Source organism: Myiozetetes cayanensis, unplaced genomic scaffold, assembly GCF_022539395.1.
Source record: "Myiozetetes cayanensis isolate MyiCay16 unplaced genomic scaffold, myiCay2020 scf5-8, whole genome shotgun sequence".
NCBI classification, from domain to species: domain Eukaryota; kingdom Metazoa; phylum Chordata; class Aves; order Passeriformes; family Tyrannidae; genus Myiozetetes; species Myiozetetes cayanensis.
The window spans coordinates 42,775,604-42,795,007 of NW_026087742.1; the positions used below are offsets into that span (position 1 = coordinate 42,775,604).

At 35.3% G+C, this 19,404-nt stretch overlaps 1 protein-coding gene across 3 annotated transcripts in view; it reads right to left on the minus strand.

The window, feature by feature from the left end:
• RDX (radixin) overlaps nt 1-19,404 on the minus strand; it is a 44,953-nt gene that overhangs the window by 14,945 nt on the left and 10,604 nt on the right. Inside the window, exons 2-10 of one of the 3 annotated variants that reach the window (XM_050331842.1) lie at nt 12,770-12,853; nt 9,215-9,345; nt 7,787-7,882; nt 6,384-6,658; nt 4,439-4,522; nt 3,847-3,993; nt 2,269-2,365; nt 1,449-1,612; nt 694-824 (exon numbers count right to left, since the gene is read on the minus strand). In XM_050331842.1, the coding sequence (XP_050187799.1) occupies nt 694-824; nt 1,449-1,612; nt 2,269-2,365; nt 3,847-3,993; nt 4,439-4,446 (547 nt within the window). In that variant the 5' untranslated portion in view covers nt 4,447-4,522; nt 6,384-6,658; nt 7,787-7,882; nt 9,215-9,345; nt 12,770-12,853. Of the gene's footprint in view, nt 1-693; nt 825-1,448; nt 1,613-2,268; nt 2,366-3,846; nt 3,994-4,438; nt 4,523-6,383; nt 6,659-7,786; nt 7,883-9,214; nt 9,346-12,769; nt 12,854-19,404 lie in introns of those variants that run through there. The other 2 variants (XM_050331841.1, XM_050331843.1) reach the window with 2 other exon arrangements.

The window sequence follows — 19,404 nt, forward strand, 5'->3', positions numbered from 1 at the left end:
GATTTAGTCAGTGATTCTCTCTATCGTGCCTGAAGCCAACAGTTAAGAAAAGAAAGGAGTAACAAAACTTTTATGAATGCAAACCAAACCTGAAGCAAAAAAACCTAAAACAACAGGAAGAGGAGGGACTTGGAAGTCATGGGGGCAGGGACTCTACAGGGTGATTAAACACAAAGAACTGTCATTGGTGAAACATCTTTTGTCACTAAAACCCGACAAGATTTTAATTTTCAATTTCTCAGATCTTACAAGGGAATAGGAAAATGAAGGAAAAAGGAATTTCCAAGTTACAAGCTAAATTCAACAAAACCCTAGAGGAATTTACTTTGAATCTTCATCTCTAATTTCCCTGCTCCCTCCAACTCCAGGTTTTCAGCACTTTAAGCCTTTCATAATCCTGAGTTGAACCGTGTATCCATTAATTACCTTTTTACTAAACTGGAATTTCTGTAATATTAGAAATTGGTTTTATGTTAAAAAGATACAAGCAAATGCATGCACACCGTCATCTGAACACTAAAAAATAGTATCTTTTACATCAAATATTGCTATTATTAGAAAAATAAACTTTTAAAACCCCCCATAAAATAACAAAAAACCCTCCAACATAAAAAAGAATTGTGGAACTGAGCTACCCTACTAAACTAAACATCATCATCAGATTTAAGAAATCCATGACCAGTAAGAGCTCACCTTTCTGAGCCTTCATGGTTTGTTCCTCAATTTGTCTTAAGCGTTCCATTAGTTCTTCCTTTTCACGCTCTATTCTCTCCTTCTCCTTTTCTGCTATCTCCCTTTTCTTCTTCTCATTTTCTAATTGTGCCCTGAAAAAAAATTGTAAAAAGGGTTTTTTGCCGTCAAGCATATTAAATTCTACTCTTCGTATGCTGGTAGCCTATTTTTCAGTTTACTCAGCTAGAAGAGAAGCACATGACTTTAAACGTTTCAAATTCAGCTTCTGTTTCAAAATACTGTACAGAACAACACTTTATGAACAGAACTGATCAGCAACATTGGTTATGGTTCAAGCACATAAATCTACAATTATATCTGCATTTTAGGCATGATGTTCAATCTGGGCTAGAAATGGCAACAGTATTTTTCAAATACACAAAAGGTAAGCTGTGCCATTCTTCACTGAACTTGCTTTAAAAGGCTCACCTGTAGAGTATAAAAGTCCCTAAAGATCAAGCAAAAGAGACAAAAGACTGTTTCACAAAAAAACATAACAAGAAACAACAGTACAGCTACTATTACTGCGCTGGAAGTTCAAAAAAGATACGGCTTTCTATTAAGACAGGTGAGCAATGACAATCCACAAACCCACTTACACACTGCAGAAAGAAAAGCAGCTCTCCCTTTTCTAGAATTCTAAGAACCCTGATACTTCGATAACTCCTTAAAAGGGCAGAAGAATTTTTTCTGTTTCGTGGAAGTTTGTTAATTACCTTTCCAATTGTTTCTGATGTTTCTCTTCTCTAGCTTGGGCCTTCATCTGTTGCACTTCAATTGTATCAGGTTTCCTCCTCCTCATGTACAATTCATGATTTCCCATACAAAGTGCCAAAATTCGCTTGTTAATTCTCAGACGGGGTGCATAAAAAACAAAATCCTAGCAAAAATAATTGCAATATATCCCTTAATCTAAAAAAATACATTTGTGACAAGACTCAAAGCATTACTTCATGCTTGCACTGGTTAAGTGAAAACTTACTAGTTATTTTGACATTTTGAGCAAAGGAACACCATAATCTATAAATCTTGTAAGATAAATTCAAGATTACACCTGGAATATTCTAAGTAGAAATTAGCTGGTTTACATAATTCATTTAAAATTCTAAAAACATTAAAACTATTCTCTATTCTGAGGAGATTTGACCTAGAGAGCCTCCTGAAATGTGCTGCTGTAACACACACAAAAAAGAAAAACAAAGGAGGGAGGGGGGCAGAGAATTTAGCATCTTACACTGTGTCTTTTGAACACATTACAAAGTGTTAAGTTGACTTAAAAAGAGCTCAGTAATTAAAAGTATCAACCAGAAAAGAGAGAAAATAAACATACCATACTATCAACCAGAAAGAAAAGACAAAAAATAAAAATGTAACATTTCAAAATCAAAATTTCCTTGTGATTACTGACTATTCCACCAGTAAGAATAATAATTGTCACAAAATATTTACTCATGCCATAATGCCAGAGCAAGTCCCTGCAGGCTTAAATGTCTTTGTATCCATATACAAAGGGATACTATTCTACACACTACTTACAGGGGCCTTTTTGTCAATTGGCTTTATGACAAATTTTTTGTCGTTAAAAGAGATGTTTCTTATTTCGCTCCAAGGAAAACCAATCTTGGGTGTCAGCCTTCAAAGAGAAGAAGCTCTCATTAGAAGCAGCAAGGCTGTTCACTTTATATATATATATATCCAATAAGATCTATTCCCATACCATTTTCAGTGTTACACTCAGTTACGTTTAGAATGTTACCATTACAACATTATGTTTACATTAAAACATTAACAACAGTTCATGTTGGTAGACATTTTTTTTTAACACGTTATTCCATCAAATTAATTACATAATTAATAAATCACATGGCACTGTAACAAAAGGAATTTTAATTTGTGACTTATTCTACTTCCACCAGCTAGATGCTAAGCATCACAATCACGTACTAGTTCTTTATAAGCTATTGATGATTTTATTTTCAGCAAAGAGAGTAACTACTTAAATTTAAGAAATTGACATTTTAAATAGTGAAATTTAAGTAGCTTTCAGCAATGCTGTACTTAAGTTTAGCTCAGATTTAAGGTGTGTTCTTTCGTTTCCAAAATTTATTTCCTTTGCATCTTAAGCAAAATAAATTACATTCAGAAATTGTTACAGTGATATGCATCAACTGCAACACCTGTACTTATTTTCTCCTATCTGCACAGGAAGATTTTTCAATTCATATTATCTTAATTCTAAGCAAGAGAAAATATTTCAGTATTTGATTGCTAACTATCAGGAGCTAAAGATTACTGAAAACTGCCTCATCATTCACAATCTGATCTGAACATTTTCTGACTATTTCCTTCTTTCAGGAGTTACATTGCCATCTAATGGCAATTAAGGTTTACAAAATTTTGTTACAGAGTATATACATCAAAAGTTGACAGCTGCTATCTGGAGTCTGACACATCACATTTCACTTCAACCACTGTGAATGGACTGTTGACACCAGATACTACTAACAAGTATTTGTAAAAAAAATAAAATAATAAATCTGTTGTTCTATTTCCAAATTCTTCAAATCTTGTACATTTCAGCTTTACACCTCTTTGGGTAGGACCGATTATTTGATCTCCTTATCAGGACACGAGATTGACCTATTTTCTTTGATGTCCAAAAGGTTTCACTTCTAGACACCGAAGTTTTTCATGCTCTAACATCTGTAATTCCAATCCTAGCTCTTACAAAATGTTTCTCATTAAATATGTTGCCCAGTTTCAATATGTACTTTTCATCCTGACTGAAGGGGAAGTCTTGAGTGAAAAGTACAGAAAGAAACCATACAAATATGGTCTAGTTGTCATAAATCCATATTAAGCAATGTAAATTTAAAGCTTCCACAGAACTGCTGCTCTTCCTTTGCCTTCTTTTGCATCCCTATTTATTTTTTAAAATTCAAATATTCTGGCAGTTAACATCTATCTCTCTTTTTTTGTTTTTTTTACATAGATTAGAAGGTCTTTGAGAGCCTGTTTTGCCAGATCTTATTGAACACACAGTAAGGTGGGGGTTGTATGATCTCAGATAGCATCTCCTAGAACAGAACTGGAAAATGAGTATTAGCCACTTACTTATCATCATGCTCATAAATATTCAGACCCAAAGCATCAACTCCCAGCCACAATTCAGTTCCTTTTTTATTCTTTATTTCAAAATAGTTGACTCCATACATTTCCAAGTCTTGTGCTATCTTAAGGTATTCCATCATAGAATCTTCCCTGATGAAAGAAAAATTGGTATAGTGTAGACAACAAATCATAAGTATCTTGTAAGAATAAGGGAACTGCAGAATAACCAGTTGGTGTAAAATTTATTTATGAATTAAGTATCTCTTTGAAATTCACATGTAGTTTGACTCAGATACTCATAGAGTCAAATCACCGTGCTTTGTCTTTCCACCCCATGAGCTAAGGAAACCCTAAATGTATTTTAGAGGCAGGCAACTGTGGACAAAGGCAGTTGACAACCCTACCAGAAAGTATTTAAGTAAACCAGTAACTTCATTGGAAATTCATCCCTTATTGAAACTTCTATGCAAGTTTTTCATAACCACCTACCCTTGTCAGAATAAATGAAAACTGTTTTCCAAACAAATATACCACCTCCTAAAACACATCCTAATAGTAATAAAATGTCTTGAGAACCTTTTTTTTGTATTATTACCTTAACATTCCCCTGTGCTCTTCATGCCAGTTCTGTATTCTTTCTTCCCACTGTTCTTTTGTCAGTTTGTGCTGTTCTAACACCCTGTGAATACAAGTTGTTGCTATTAAATGACACTGACAACCAATTTAACCTCCTAAAGTTATAAAAGTACGTTTAGTTACAAAGCATAACATACGCTTTAATTGAATAAACTTAAAGATGACTTCCTATACACTGCTCATCTTTTTAACACAAGACACAAACTTTGTATTTGAACAAATACACTTTTAAAACAGTGTGAAAGTCACTTCTTTTTTCCTGGTATTCTACATTCTTTGTAATATGAAAGTCACTCCATGGCACATCTCAGCTAGCAGTAAAGTCGTAAAAAGTAATGTTTGAACACTTGAAAATGCACACCTATAGAATATTCCCACAACAGTGCTGCAAATTAATCTCTAGGTATGCAAAGACTTTTTGTTTCAGATGACAACAAAACGGAAGCCTGAGCGTAACAAACTAGCAGACAAGTTAGCAGACGAGTTTTCTGGGGGTTTTGTGTGTTGGTTTCTTTTCTTTATTTAAAAAAAAAAAAATCAATAGCAAAGCAGCTTCAGAAAGCTATTTGAGGTTTGTCTAAGTCTGCAATTATGGAATTATATTTTGGCCTACCAAAACTTTCAGTGCAGTACTGTGGTAAAAAAAAATCAAATGCATATGATAACTTTATTATGTTTTTATTCCACACACTCAGCATTTCAAGCATTCCTGGAGAAATTATTTTAAAAGACAATTAGAAAATCACCTGAACATTTGCCTACTGAAAAGGAGTTTAAATAGTTGAATTTCTATTGTATCCAAGCACTCTCGTGTTCACAGACTGTCATCACAACTGAGCAAAAGCCAGGATTTGTGAACATACTCAGTAATGACAGTTTTACTGGTTCTACATCTCCCTGCCTTCCTCGTAAAAGGTATTTTCCAGGAAAAGGTATAGATTTCACTGTCATAAAGTGGAAGCAAACAGCCAAACCCAAGCTTTTCACCAGGATTTTTAAAAAAGATTTTCAGAAATACTTCTTTTAATACTTCACCACAATCTTTGAAATGTCTTTTTGTTTGCTAGAAAATTCTCAAGCTTAGTTATGCTAATAAGTGAGTTTTTAGTTTTCAAACCAAAGAGACAAAGCATATGACTTAAAGAAACCTCAAATAACCCCATGTCACTCATTTCTTTGACGATTTATGTCACATATTTAGTAACTACACATTTGCCCACAATACATCACTATGTATTCATCTAAGCTAACAAAATTGTCTAACTTTGTACATTTGTGCTGCAATGCTTTTCTTCGTGGCAAACACACCAAGAGCGTGGTTTCAGCTGCATTAAAGAAATAGGACTGTAATCTTGGTGCTTACTTTCCCTAACCAATTAGATGAGTGACTGATACAAAAGAGTTTATATTCAACAGCAACAATTTAGTTTCTAAATCTTCTGTTCAGGTTAGCGTTTTCCTGCAATGTATTTTATTTGCAGTACACTTTACAATTACTTTCAGAAAATAATTACCGTTTAAATGTACAAAAGCATTAAAATTAACAAAGGGAGAGAGTACCAAATGGATCTCAGTTGCTTCTACATTGGAGTATTTTGATTTTGGTTTAGCAGAAGCAGGCCTCCAGTAACATTAACCCATTTTGGAGTATTTTGGAATGTGTTCAACTAAATCTCTGCAGGTGTTTGTGGACAGGACAGGAAATACGTCTCAAGAAACCTGTGGCTGTGACACTTCCTTGTTATTTAAAGTCTAAATTAGGATCTCCAAATTTTACTAGCAAAACATGAAATCCTAAGAAAGCCAACATTAAATGCACTTTATCACTTAATAGTTTTATTTCTAAGAATTGTGCAATAATTAAGTTTCTATGCAGCAGTTGGTGCAAAATCAGTCTCACTCACCGCTGGGGGAGAAGTCTGTCATTGGCTAGGTAGCCTAGTTTATGGATCTCCTTACTGTAATCTGCATACTTGGACTGGACAGCATAAGAAGCCAGAAGAACCGCAGTTTCCGGTGGGCAATAGATTTCATCATTTAAGATCGATTCTTTGACTTGCAGGAAGAAAAGTCTCTGAGTTATTTCCTGAATTAGTTCTTCAGATACATCCTCTGGAAAAAACTTGGCCCTGAACTTGAACTGCAAAGGATTTTCTTTTCGTACATCTTGCTGTGTTACCTGAGGGAGAGGAATACAGAAAGAAATAAAGAGAGCACTAAAAGGTATATTAAATATTATTAAGTAGTACTGAAGTCTTTAGCTACTCTAAACCGAAACAAAGTGCTTCCTAGCAAGCCCACTGTGGAACTCACTAAAGGTTCTCACGGAACAATCAAGTACACCAATTTGGATAAACCAGACGATCTTGAAATATTACTTAAAGGTTCTTAACCAGATTTTTTTTGTAGGCTGGTGTGAAAACCGTATTTATCATAATAAAAATCTGGAAAAAAGAAGCTATAAAAGTACCATTAAAAAAATAAAAACTATATCCATGGATGATATTCAGGAAGTAATAAATTAGGGTCTAGCAACATTTCTTTAGGAAGAACTACAGTACATTTTGTCAATGTCAGTGTAAAGCCGCATTCTTTTAAAAGTCTCTGAACTACCCAACTAAATACATGTGCTTTGTTCCTGTGAAAAAAACATAATTCCTTTAATCATGTTATTTTTCTAGAATCGATAAGCTTTATAAACGTGATTTCTGTGAACAGATCAGATGTGGTCTTTCAAATATGTAACCATTCAAATTCACAAATACAATTTAAATTAAAATGATCTGATTCCCAATAGCTGAGAGATACAACATGCTTAGTGCTGTTTGGAAGAAAAAAAAAAAAAAAGAACCAAAATAAAAATTATCCTAAAATCTGCCTATTAGATACCTAAAGTTTAGAAGCCTGCTGTTCGTGCCTTGTTTGAAAGATCTATGTACATACAAATTCCTGAAGCCCAAATTGTTCTGGTACACATGCCCAAACTGTAAAACATTTATTCTGTTATGTTTTGCTACAAGAGAACAAGACAATCACATGAATCAGTTTTCCTAACGCATGCATCACCATGGTACTGTAAATACTGAAAACTATCTCCTTCTCAAATTAAATACTGATGCAGCTTTGCATATTCTTTTACAACTAAACAAATTTAACGCTGTATTTTGTCATTTAAAGCAAATGAAAAGAAATTTTTCATTTGCTTTAACTCTGAAGTCAGCTATATCTCACCTACAGCACTAAAGCAGCAAACCTTGTAAAGTATATTTCAAACTGTACACGTGGCTCGATATTAAGGAATTGTTACCTTTTTATTTAGCTTCAGCCAAGTTGAGTAGCCTTTGCTGTCCACATACTGTAGCCCAAAAAACCAGACTTCACGAAGACCAACAGTTTTCACCACCTAAAGATAAACGAGCCATAATCATCAGTAATCACTGAAATTTTTAAAATGGTAATTAACCTACATAAACCAATCGCAAACTGAAATGTAGTCAAGTCTTACAAGAACAAAAAAAAAAAAAAGATAAAATAGTAGCAAAACATCAGGTTCATTGAACCCCAGAGCTCTACATAAATGTTTCGAAACACCACTGTGTTTCGAAACTATCAAGTGGAGCGTGCAGCTTACTGCGTCCATCAGCACCTGAGGAACTGAAGGTAGTAAACAGGACCCTGAGATTGGAAAGCACATCTGGGAAATGATCTGCAGACCTACAGAGATGTAAGTCCACTTACAGAAGACAATTGGAGAATTGAGAAAAAAGAATAACATTTGTGGACAGATATGAGGATGACTCAGCTCCTTCAAATATTTTTACAAGCTTCTAAGAGAGTTACTGATAAAAGGGATAAGGATGATTCAGTTAATAAACCATACAAGACTTTCCTATAAGATTTCTGATGGCGTTTATCACCACAAGCTACTAAAGAAACAAAATTGTCCTTGAACAGAGGGAGGGTTGATTTATGGATACACTAGCTAAAAAGAAAGAAAAAAAACCTAAATGTTTTCATAACAGACTTATAGTGTAACCACTACTGAAGTCCCCCAGGACTTCCAAAAAGGATGAAACTGATGTGACAAAATCTGCTGTAGAAAACCTTTCATAAAGATCTGTGAATGAACAGTAAAAACACAAACCTCAATAAAAGATGGTGTTTAATAAAAACAAAATACTATACATAAAAGACAACTATTCAAATTATGGGAACAAAGTTCTAGTTGTAAAGTAAAAAGGCAATAAAGCTGTTACATTACTATACTTGTGTATGGTATTCCCAAATCTCTAATACTACATAAGGACTTAAAAAAAGGATGCTGCAGCACTTGAAATGTTTCAGAAGCGCTGAAAAGAACAACCATACTTGGAACGTTTTCTGCATAGCTAAGATGAGAACTAGGGCTACTGACAGAGAAACAAGGAAAGGAAAAATATGATACAGACCTATAAAACTTGCATGGCATGTAGAAGGATAATAGAGAATGATTATTCATTATTTCTCATAATATAAGAATTAAGAGAATCAACAGAAATCATGACATTGCAGGCACAAAGCAAACAAAAAGAAGCACTTTTACTACGCAGTGCAATGAAACTGTGGAACTATTTTACAAGTCTTGCATAGCAGAAGCACATGTGGATTTAATGAACAATTAATCTGAAAGGTCCAGCAAAGATTATTAAATGACTGTAAACTCTGGCTCCAAAAGATCCCGTATGGCAGTACTTACGTATGTTCTCAGGTTGGACCATGCTGGCAAGCTGCTTTACTGAAGGCTGTTTTATGGAAGCATTCAGATGCATGTGAAGTAAATAGAATTTTACACATAGATCCTCCTCCATTTTAAAGTAGTACTATCGGCTTGCAAAATTAAGATTTTGAAAATTAGAAAATATGTCATAAGATAGCTGTGCAAACTTACTTCTGCTGCCTTGCATATTTGCATTATCACTTAACAATCATTCAACTGTGCACCTTTTTTCCTCCTCTGCCCTTTCACAGTCAAGCTCCAAAGCACTAAGTGGACAATGTTCACAGATCTAACCTGATTGATGTCTTTAGTGAGCACAGTTACTTCCTTTAGAATTCCCACACCATTTACTTTAGAACATAAACATTAAGTGTATGTTACTAGTACCATAGTAGCTATGGGTCCTAGTAACATAGGTTAAATTTGGTGTTCCAACACTGAAATTTCAGACCTGCTGCTTCTTTTGACACATATCTCCTATTTAATGTTGATCAAACTACCTCTGGTTTTATCAAATGACTGAGAATGCTCTTTACTTTGCAGCTGTCCAAGTTGAGCCTCTGTACCTCATCAGCTCTCTGAGCTGCAAAGAGCTGCAGATGCTCAACAGCTCTGCCCATAAGGCATAAGGAGACGTGCTTATGCTCATGTCAAAACATTTTGCTCTCACCCACTAACTACAGTCCTTCACTGAGATGCACACTGCACACTATTTAAATACAGGCAACTTGGATACAGCAATGCAGAGTTACACGTGATTGCAAATCAACACCAAAACCAGCTTGCACACTAGCCTATTTTACTTCAGACTCCACAAATAAGGAAAAAGCATTGCCTACACGGCCTCTCAGCCCAAAGGAAAGAGAAACACTTCCTGGAACTTTGTACCAAGCTAATACATGTACTTTTGCACTGTAGTAGCATGATACAATAAGTACAGAATGAGAAACTTAGCAGTTTCATTCTCGCTCAAACATTTCATTAAGTAGCTGAAGATGCAAGTCTTCATCACCTCTGTAAAACGGATTTATCTACCATCACATCCTAAAACGTGACTATTAATAGGCAAAAAAAAACCTTCTTGAAGAAGAAAAGTAACCAGAACAATATACATTTTGGCAAATCAAAATATACACAAAGACAATCTAATAAGGATTTCATTCAGTCACCTTCCAAAAGGCTGTAAGGAAGGTTTCTGAGACACCTGGAAAGGACAGCAGGGTATAATTCAAAATAGAAGAGAAAACAAACCCTCCCATTCTTTCTGAATGGCAACCACAGTAAACCAGAGCTACTGATGCTCAGTGCTACCACAACACAACCCCAGCAATACCACCAGTGTGTGGAAACATACCCACCACAGGGTTCTTCCTCTCCTAGGAAAGTTATAAATGCTTAACTGGTTGACTACAGGAGGACAGGTCATCTCTTGCCTATTCTGACTGCTGACAGGATAGATAGACCAATGATAAAAATGTTAAAATACCTTCTGAAATGCAAGTAATAATAATTTAAAAAAGTTTGTGCAATAAATAAGAAGTTTGCCGAGTTTGAAAATGGAAAAGAGAAAGCCACAGATGTTAAATGCTTCATTCTTGTCTGCTAGCAGATGAAGATGGTGAAAACACGCACATGGAATGGAAAACAAATCAACAACTCCAGAAAATACCAATTAAAAGCTTAAAAGAACACTGACTGAAAAAAGGACAAATCGTTCACCAGAAACATAGAGGAGCACTAAATAACAGCTAAATTCATGGAGAGGTTATTTTCTGCAATCAATAATCAACAAGTCTGCTGTCATGTTCACCACTTCTGAATAAGGCAATCCCTTCAATAACAGTGCTATTGAATTCTCTTTCTACAGAGAAACAGGATAACTTTTGTCTGAAAATTTCATGACTGTTTTGCAATACAGTTCAGCTCTTCATGTTACTCTGTAGAACTCACAGATGAATTTAAGATCAAGCTGAAAATGCTTCTCTTCTCACACACATCTATGCTGGTTGTTTTTTCTTGACCTAACATTTTTTCTATTTAAAATTCCAGAGGTAAGAGCTGGTGAGATGTCAAACACCACACAGTGAACTGAGGAACAAAGAAGAGAGCATGAAAACAAATTCAGGGCTGTATCTTTGTTCACTGTTTGTGAATGCCCCAATTTGGATGAACCTGATTACCTGGACACAAGATGTTACATGGTAGAATGTTACACCCCACCCAACACTGCCTGGCATAAGATAGCAAAGGTTGGCAGAAGACAAGGAACACCTTGAGCCTTCTACATCACAGAATACCATACTTATATTTGATGGTGATGTTGGTTAGACAAAAAGCAAGACAGTTCCTTTTTTTCAAGAATTCTTAGTAAGAATCATGAAGTCTATTCCTATGTAGAGGCTGAAGACATACTACTACTACTGATGTTGGAGAATGGGATGGGTAATATAAGTGTTAAGAGTCAGGCAGTCATTTCAAATGAAAATTGCAAATGAAATTTCATTTATCTAAAAGAAAAACCTCAGTGTCACAAACAATAAACATTCTCCTGTTTTCAAGTTATATACTGAGACATTCTATCAACTCTAAAAGGTCACCTGAAAGTTTAAATGCTCTTAAAGAACTTTTTCAGTGTGTTACTTTCTCTTAGTACTTATCAGTACATACTTCAAGCATCAAAAGTGGAGAGAAACACCAGTTCTACTAGACATAACTGTTCATCTAGCTGAACTGTTTTTCAAGAGTAATTTCAGACAGTTCTGCATTTTTTAAACAAAATATATTTATTGTTATATTGGGGAAACAAAACAATGCACTGACAAGCTTCTACTCTTAACGTTTTCTATAACACTTCACAACCTAGATCAAAAAATTGTTTCAAGAATCTGTTGGCTAGCATCACATAAGTGCGAGAACAATCCTGTTTTAAGAAATCATTCATTCTGATGATTGATGTACATGACTGATGTACAACAGAGACACTATCAAGTGAGAATGTGCAGTTCTGATAGGTCTGTAATCTATAAGCATATTAATGTCATTATTTTGCATTATTGGGGGGTTTTTGCCTTCTTTTTGTTAACCTAAATTTCAAACTGGTTCATAGGACAACATTAGGTAGTTCTAACATTTGGGAAGTGAAAAACAACCTACAGCTTCCACTGTTGGGGGAAAAAAGTTAGCTTTCATTAATGAAGTTACTGTTACATTCATATTTTTAATATATGTAATTCTAACAACTATATTGCAGTAGCAACTTTTTTTATTAGACATAAGAAATACTATTCCATTTAAAAACAGTTCTATACATGATTCAACCGAAGTCTCACTGGTAACCTATTTACAGAGTGGTCTTTGAATTCAATACAGTTTCATGAGAAGTAATGAGAATATTCACACTAACGCAGAGCACAGCCAGATAACATCAGAAAAACATAATCCGTACATGAGAACACTTTCGCTTTTTCAAACTATGCCTTAATACCCACAATACTTTTATGTGTTTGTACTCACATATACACAGAGACAAGTTACCTGATCAAAGAGCTGCTTGCCTGTTGTATTGGGCTGGATGGCAAATTCCAACTCTGCATCCATTGTGGTTACTCTGACATTGATCTAGAGAAAATAAGGAAATATTTAAATAATACTGTCACAGTGTAATGCTTCTACATTCTGTGATAAGCCTGTAAGAAACAACATATGGTAAGTAAATTCAACAATTTTAATGGTCTTGTGAACACACAGAACACAGCAGTTAGAGAAACATAAAATTTGAATCTGAAAAAAATCTCATCTTTTATTCAGTATAAAAGCATACTCAGGATAGTATTTACCACTAGGTTTGAAGGTCAAACGAGAGAACAAAGTTCAAAATTAATTTAATGGGACAGCTGACATTACTGAACACTTGAAGAACGTTGGGACATTCAGCTACTAGGCATCACCATTCAGAGGGCTTCCCAAATGTGTGCAAAATTTCTAGTAATATACCTATCATTTTAAGGTATTCATTCCTGGCAATATAAGAAGACAAGCAGACTCCTGCTTGCCATTTCTAAAATTAAGCAATTCAGCAGTGTTAAAGTATATAGGACTGGAGCTTTCACACCTCAGGACAGACTAATAGCAAAGTTTTCATCTGTAGTCAAACTACAGAAGTTAACTCCCCTTAATATTGATCTCCTTCCCTTACTACAAAACTGAAGAAATGCCACCATTCAATGAAATGTTTCTTTCTCCTGAAAGGGAGGAACGTTTTCCAGATGACTACTAACAATCACTGTTTTTATTTGCTATAAACCAAGAAGTCAAATATTGCAGGAGATATCTGGAAGCCTACCTTACCTGGAAGTACAATAGTCTGTTCCAATTTCTCTGCAACTGGCACACACAGAAGTGAGAATTTTTATTAAATAGTAGAAAGTACTAAATACATAGTACTGTCTTATCAATGTTAGAATGGTTCTCTGTGCCTACTGTCAGGGTATCACGTTTTATTTATCTTTAGTGCATAGCAATATAAAGTGTTAGAGATCAAACACATTTCACTATAAATGCAAAAAAACCGAACTTGCAAAACTTATTTAAGGTGCACAGATAATATTCTCATTTCTCATTACTGTAAAAAGGGAACTGGAATAAATTAGGACTTGTATTACAGGTTCTTACACTACTTGATCTATGCATATGTGAACCATTTCCATTAACTATTTCCCTAATTTTACCACCAGGTGGAATACTTTGAGAAGTGAGTGTGGGGAGAAGACGACAAGACAGAACATGAAAGGGAGAGCTAAGATGTGAAAAAGAAAACTGGATAACAGTTTGTCCTCATGAAACAGATTAAGCTTGTTAACTCCTTCCTTTAGTGTCAAGGTAAACAACTTTGTGCATGAGCAGGATACACAAGACAAGAGTAGCAGGAGTCTGGGGACCTGTAGGTTATAGACCTGCAAACAAGGACGATAGTAGGGGCTTAGCAAACTTTTTTCTGTCTGCAAACACTGATAAGGAATAAGAGTTGAAGGCTTTGGAGTAAATGATAGTAAAGTTTTATTGCCAAAAAAAATTAGAGGGTGTGTGTCGAGAAGCGGGAAAAAGAGATGTTTTTTGTAAATTGTCTCACTCTGCCCATTTCAAGAACAGGAAAAAAATTCCTTACAGAACAGAATAACTCATTTTAAACGGAAGGTCTAACTCACTGCCGGTTGTACTTTTTTCAGTGTGAGGAACTGCCTCTTAATTACAAGAACTTAATTTTTCTAAATCACTTTTTCAATTAAAAAAATTAAGCCTGTTTCTGGGCAGCTACAAGTAAGCAAGTTACAAAGAATAAGGCCAAAAAGTAACTTCACCAAATGCCAAAGTGCCCTGTTATATAACAGCACCATTGCCAAAATAAGAAGCGTCACGGGAGATCTACAAAGCACAGCAAGTTCAACTAATTGCAGCAGCAGGCAGCACAAACTTCTTATATAAATATCCTTATAACAAGTCTCATCTTCTACAAACGCAGGAATTATTACCTCAGAGTTTATCCTTCACAAGAACTAAAATACTCAAACAATAAAATAATAGATGTAATACAGAGGCAAACTCTGTAGATTCTGTTTGCTTCTGGATGTTACTGCCTCAAAAAATCTGAGTGCTCTAAGAGTACACAGCTTCTGCACCTGCAATTGGTACAAATACACATCAGGACTACCTGATCACTTACACACATCACCGTAACTGCTTAAGTCTTCAGCAATCCTGTTTTTCTTTGAACTTCCAATTAACAGATCCCCTAATTAATATTTGATAATTTGATCATAATTAATAGTTTATTTAATAATTAATATTTACACTTTCAGTTTAAAATGTGATATGAATTATTTGAGAAGAGAGAAATTTAACACTACACATGATCATTTTCCTTTTGAAGGCATTTGGACTAACTTAGATTTTTGGCATACAAATACCATGCTTTTACAACCTTGTAACATTGTTTCACAGTCTCAGTTATTTCTGGGCATGGAAAATAAGAAGGTTACTTTTGTCAAAACCTGCGACTGAGCCCCAGAGGTTTACTTATCTAATTTAAACCTTGATCACACAGTACCCTCTCAACAAAAATCAAATCTCTGGTCAGTTTTATGTCTGTAAAATAAAGCTAATAAACTACATTAAGAATCATGGGAGGAGTTTCCACATTATAAATAAGGCAGGGAATTGAGAAAACACAGCCAAGAGAATGAAGGTCTAAGAACTTCAGCAATGGATTGTCACTCATGTAAGCTGTTGTTGGTACCCAGCTACTTGAAAGCAATTCTGTTTATGTGACACTGGTGACAGGGGGAAATTATCTGAACCACAAATTATGAAGACAAGCACTAATCTGAACCAACTTTACCACAGACACAGGAACTGGAAGGAGCTCTTGTTATGGTGACGAGGGAAATGTGTAAAGGTTTCCTGTAGCAAGCGTTGGAAGGCTACTACTACTCATACCACAAGATGCATCCAACTCCTGCTTTTCAAACTTGCTCTCACCAGGACCACACATCTCTGTAACAGATTGTGACAGTTCTCTTCTTTACCCTACAGAATCACAGAATAGTTTGGGTTGGAAGGAACCTTTAAAAGCCATCTAGTTCAACCCCCCTGCAATGAGCAGCGCATCAGCTTGCTCAGAGCCCCATCCAACCTGATCTTGAATGCTTCTAGGAATGGGGCATCTGCCACCTTTCTGGGCAACTGTTCCAGTGTTTCACCTCCCCCATCGTAAAAAATTTCTTCTTGATATCTAGTCTGAATATACATCCTTTAAATTTAAAACTACTACCCTTGTCCTATTGCAACAGGCCCTGCTAAAAAGTTTGTCCCCATCTTTCTTATAAGCCCCCTTTAAGTACTGAAAGACCACAATTAAGGTCTCCCTACCTCCCTTCTCCAGGCTGAACAACCCTAACTCTCTCAGCCTTTCCTCATAGGAGAGGTGCTCCATTACAACAACCATTTTTGTGATCCTCCTCTGGACCTGCTTCAACAGCACCATGCCTTTCTTGTGCTGGGGACCCAAGAGCTGCACACTGCACTCCAGGTGGGGTCTCACCAGAGCAGAATAGAGGAGCAAAATCCCCTCCCTCGACCTGCTGGGCACGCTGCTTTTGATGCAGTCCAGGATACAAATGGCTTTCTGGGCGGCAACCACACATTGCTGGCTCATGTCCAGTATCCCCAAGTGCTTCTCACCAGGGCTGCTCTCAGTCCCTTCATCCCCCAGCCTGTATTCATATCAGGGGTCACCCCAATCCCGGTGCAGCACTTTGCATTTGTTCTTGTTGAACCTCGTGAAGTTCACACTGGCCCACTTCTCAAGCTTGTTTAGGTCCTTGGCATCAGAACTACCAGTCTGAGTTTATCTGTATTTTAGCAGACTTGTTTCAGAATTATTAAACATTGCCAAAGGAAAGGAAGAACATATACATAACTATGTACAGATGATTCTTTGGGAAGAGAACAACTGAAGTTCTGATAACAAACGTTGCTAATGGGTTATGAGGACATTTGCCACAGCTCACAAAATAGTACTCGTAAAAAACCCATTCTACAGCAAATTATCTATTAAATAATTTATCAAAACCAATAAAGAGTATAGTCAATGAACATATCTGGAATAACAAACATCTATGTACACTTAATAAAAACAAGCATTTCATATGGGAATTATGTTTTTGTTGTATTCTTTCACTTTTAAGGACTTGAAAAAATATTACTACACTTTTCTGTAGTACCTAACTAACCCTAATGGGATATTATAGCATCACCACATTAATCTTTAAACCTCTCCTCAAACGCAGACCCAGTCCATGGAACATGCACAAAAACTGACTGTTAGCTCAATAACCTAATACTTTCTATTACTGTACTTCAGCCATAGATTGCAGAGAACAGTCGTGGCACTTCAGCTTTCATCACGAAGTCCAAAGGTAGGACTGAGGAGGTACCAGTATTTAGTAAGAAAGCCATGTAAAATAACATGAAAAACGTTTCCAGAGGTTTTGCTTTGGTTTAATAAATGCAATATGAATTAGTCATATGTAAAAGCCACAGAAGCCAGTCCAATTCATATTTATAAGAAAACCGCATATAGCAAAAAAAATTTGTTCAAAGAGATTCCTCTCACTAGTTCAGCCAATTACTCTCTCCAGTTTGCATTTTAAATCATTTGTGTTAAGGAATAGCAGTATATTAGTCCCACCGCTTTACACACTGCATAAATATATACAGCACAAATATATACAGCACGCTCTCCATACCAATCTCAAAGAAGACAGAGGAAGAGATGAAAGAAAAAACTTTATGAAGATAAGGTAAAAGGGTAAGGATTAAACAGCATTAGGAGCAGAAGGCTACAGAATAATGACAAACAGAATTTACTAATAGACAAATCAAAAGAAAGCAGTCCTCCAAGCTGACATCAGTTGTCTATTTATGATGCAGAAATAAATCGTATATTCAAACCATAATTCAAATACTGCACTACACGGTCTCAAAGATTTTCCTGTAAAACACTACTCTAATAAAAAAATTAATTTATATACTACTTCAACCACTTTACAGAAATCAACTTGATCTCAAAAACATTAATTCAAATTTTAAACCCCCATCTTATTCCAGATTCTGATATTTATGCCTTCTGAATACACAATATTGTAGAATGTTGAGTAAGACTAAAAAGGAATCCTTTTTAATCTTAGTAACTTTGACATCTGCCCCTGTTACTCCCCAGTGTAATGCTTTCTCTTTCATGCCTTGCATTCCTGTACAAAAGTGCTGCAAACTGCCATCAAAAACAGACGATAATTTAACTCCTCTTACACCATATAAATGCAACTAATATTTCAGTCAATTAAACATAATCTTCTCAGCCTATGAAATGATTAACAGTTATGTAACCCATGATGTCTAATTTTAGCTTCTATGTTTCTATTTTCAGTGAAGATCTGTGAGAATGGCATACAGCCAAAAAACATTTTCTATCTGTTTTTTTAGGAAGAAAGCACTGAAAAACAACAGTCAACAAATATTCTGTTCTTCAGCATGCAGAGAACTAAGCACACTCAGAACAGACCTATAACAGCTCAAATTTTGATTACAGCTGCAAAGATCTATTTAAACAAGGAAGTCACCAATTTTTTTAGATGGATCACAACAGATGCTAAACGAAACAATTTTACACTGCTGGGTAGAACTGAGAATATTAAGTCTCAGAACTATTTGGTCTTAAAAGCAAAGGAGATGCTGAGCAAACAGCTTGAAAAACTGGAAAGTCACTTTGTTACAAACACAGTCAAAATGAACAAACAGACTTTTCTACGAAGCAGTCAAACAAGAAAATGTTTCAATACTGTATATTTTTCAGACACATTACCTTAATAACTCAGGACAATACATTAAAGTAGCTTTTACCCTTGCAAAACAGCCCTTTTCACTCAAGATATTTAGCCTACTAGCCTCTGAGATAGAAAATCCCAAACACATAAGAACAATGACCTTTTACTACCACGTACAGGATCATTTCACAGTGGCATGAAACTTCAGACTGAGACTTCCATGAAGAAGAAAAGATTTTTGCTATAAAATTCAAATACACCAAGACCCTTTACTGGTCTTTGTTTACCTAATTTTGTTTGGAATGCTACATAACTTTTCAAATGAAACCAAAATCTGTTTTATTGTTTTTTCTGTGATTTAGTGTGTGCTAATTTCATTTAAACTGATCTACGGCTTAATTATTTGTTATTTGCATAACAAAAAAAAATCATTCCAAAAACACAGGGAGAATTTACTTATAGTTGTACTGCACAGATTACAAGACCACCAGACTTTTCTGAAAACTATCAATTGGATCATTAGAACAGAATCTGGAAAAAAAAAATCTAAATAGGTCACAGTAATACAGAAAAGAGATAAAATAACTGTCAAAAATCTCACAAGTTCTGTTAACTGAGTTTTCTTAGTTCTTACCCATGATTATTTCATTAGTTTTTAGGTTAAAAGATTTCCAACAATAAAGCTACAGAACACTGACAGTCTTCTTGCAACAGCTCTCAAAAATAAGCAACGAGGAGTTAAAGCAAAAATAGTTTCCTGACTAGAAGTACATTTGGTTATTGTGGATT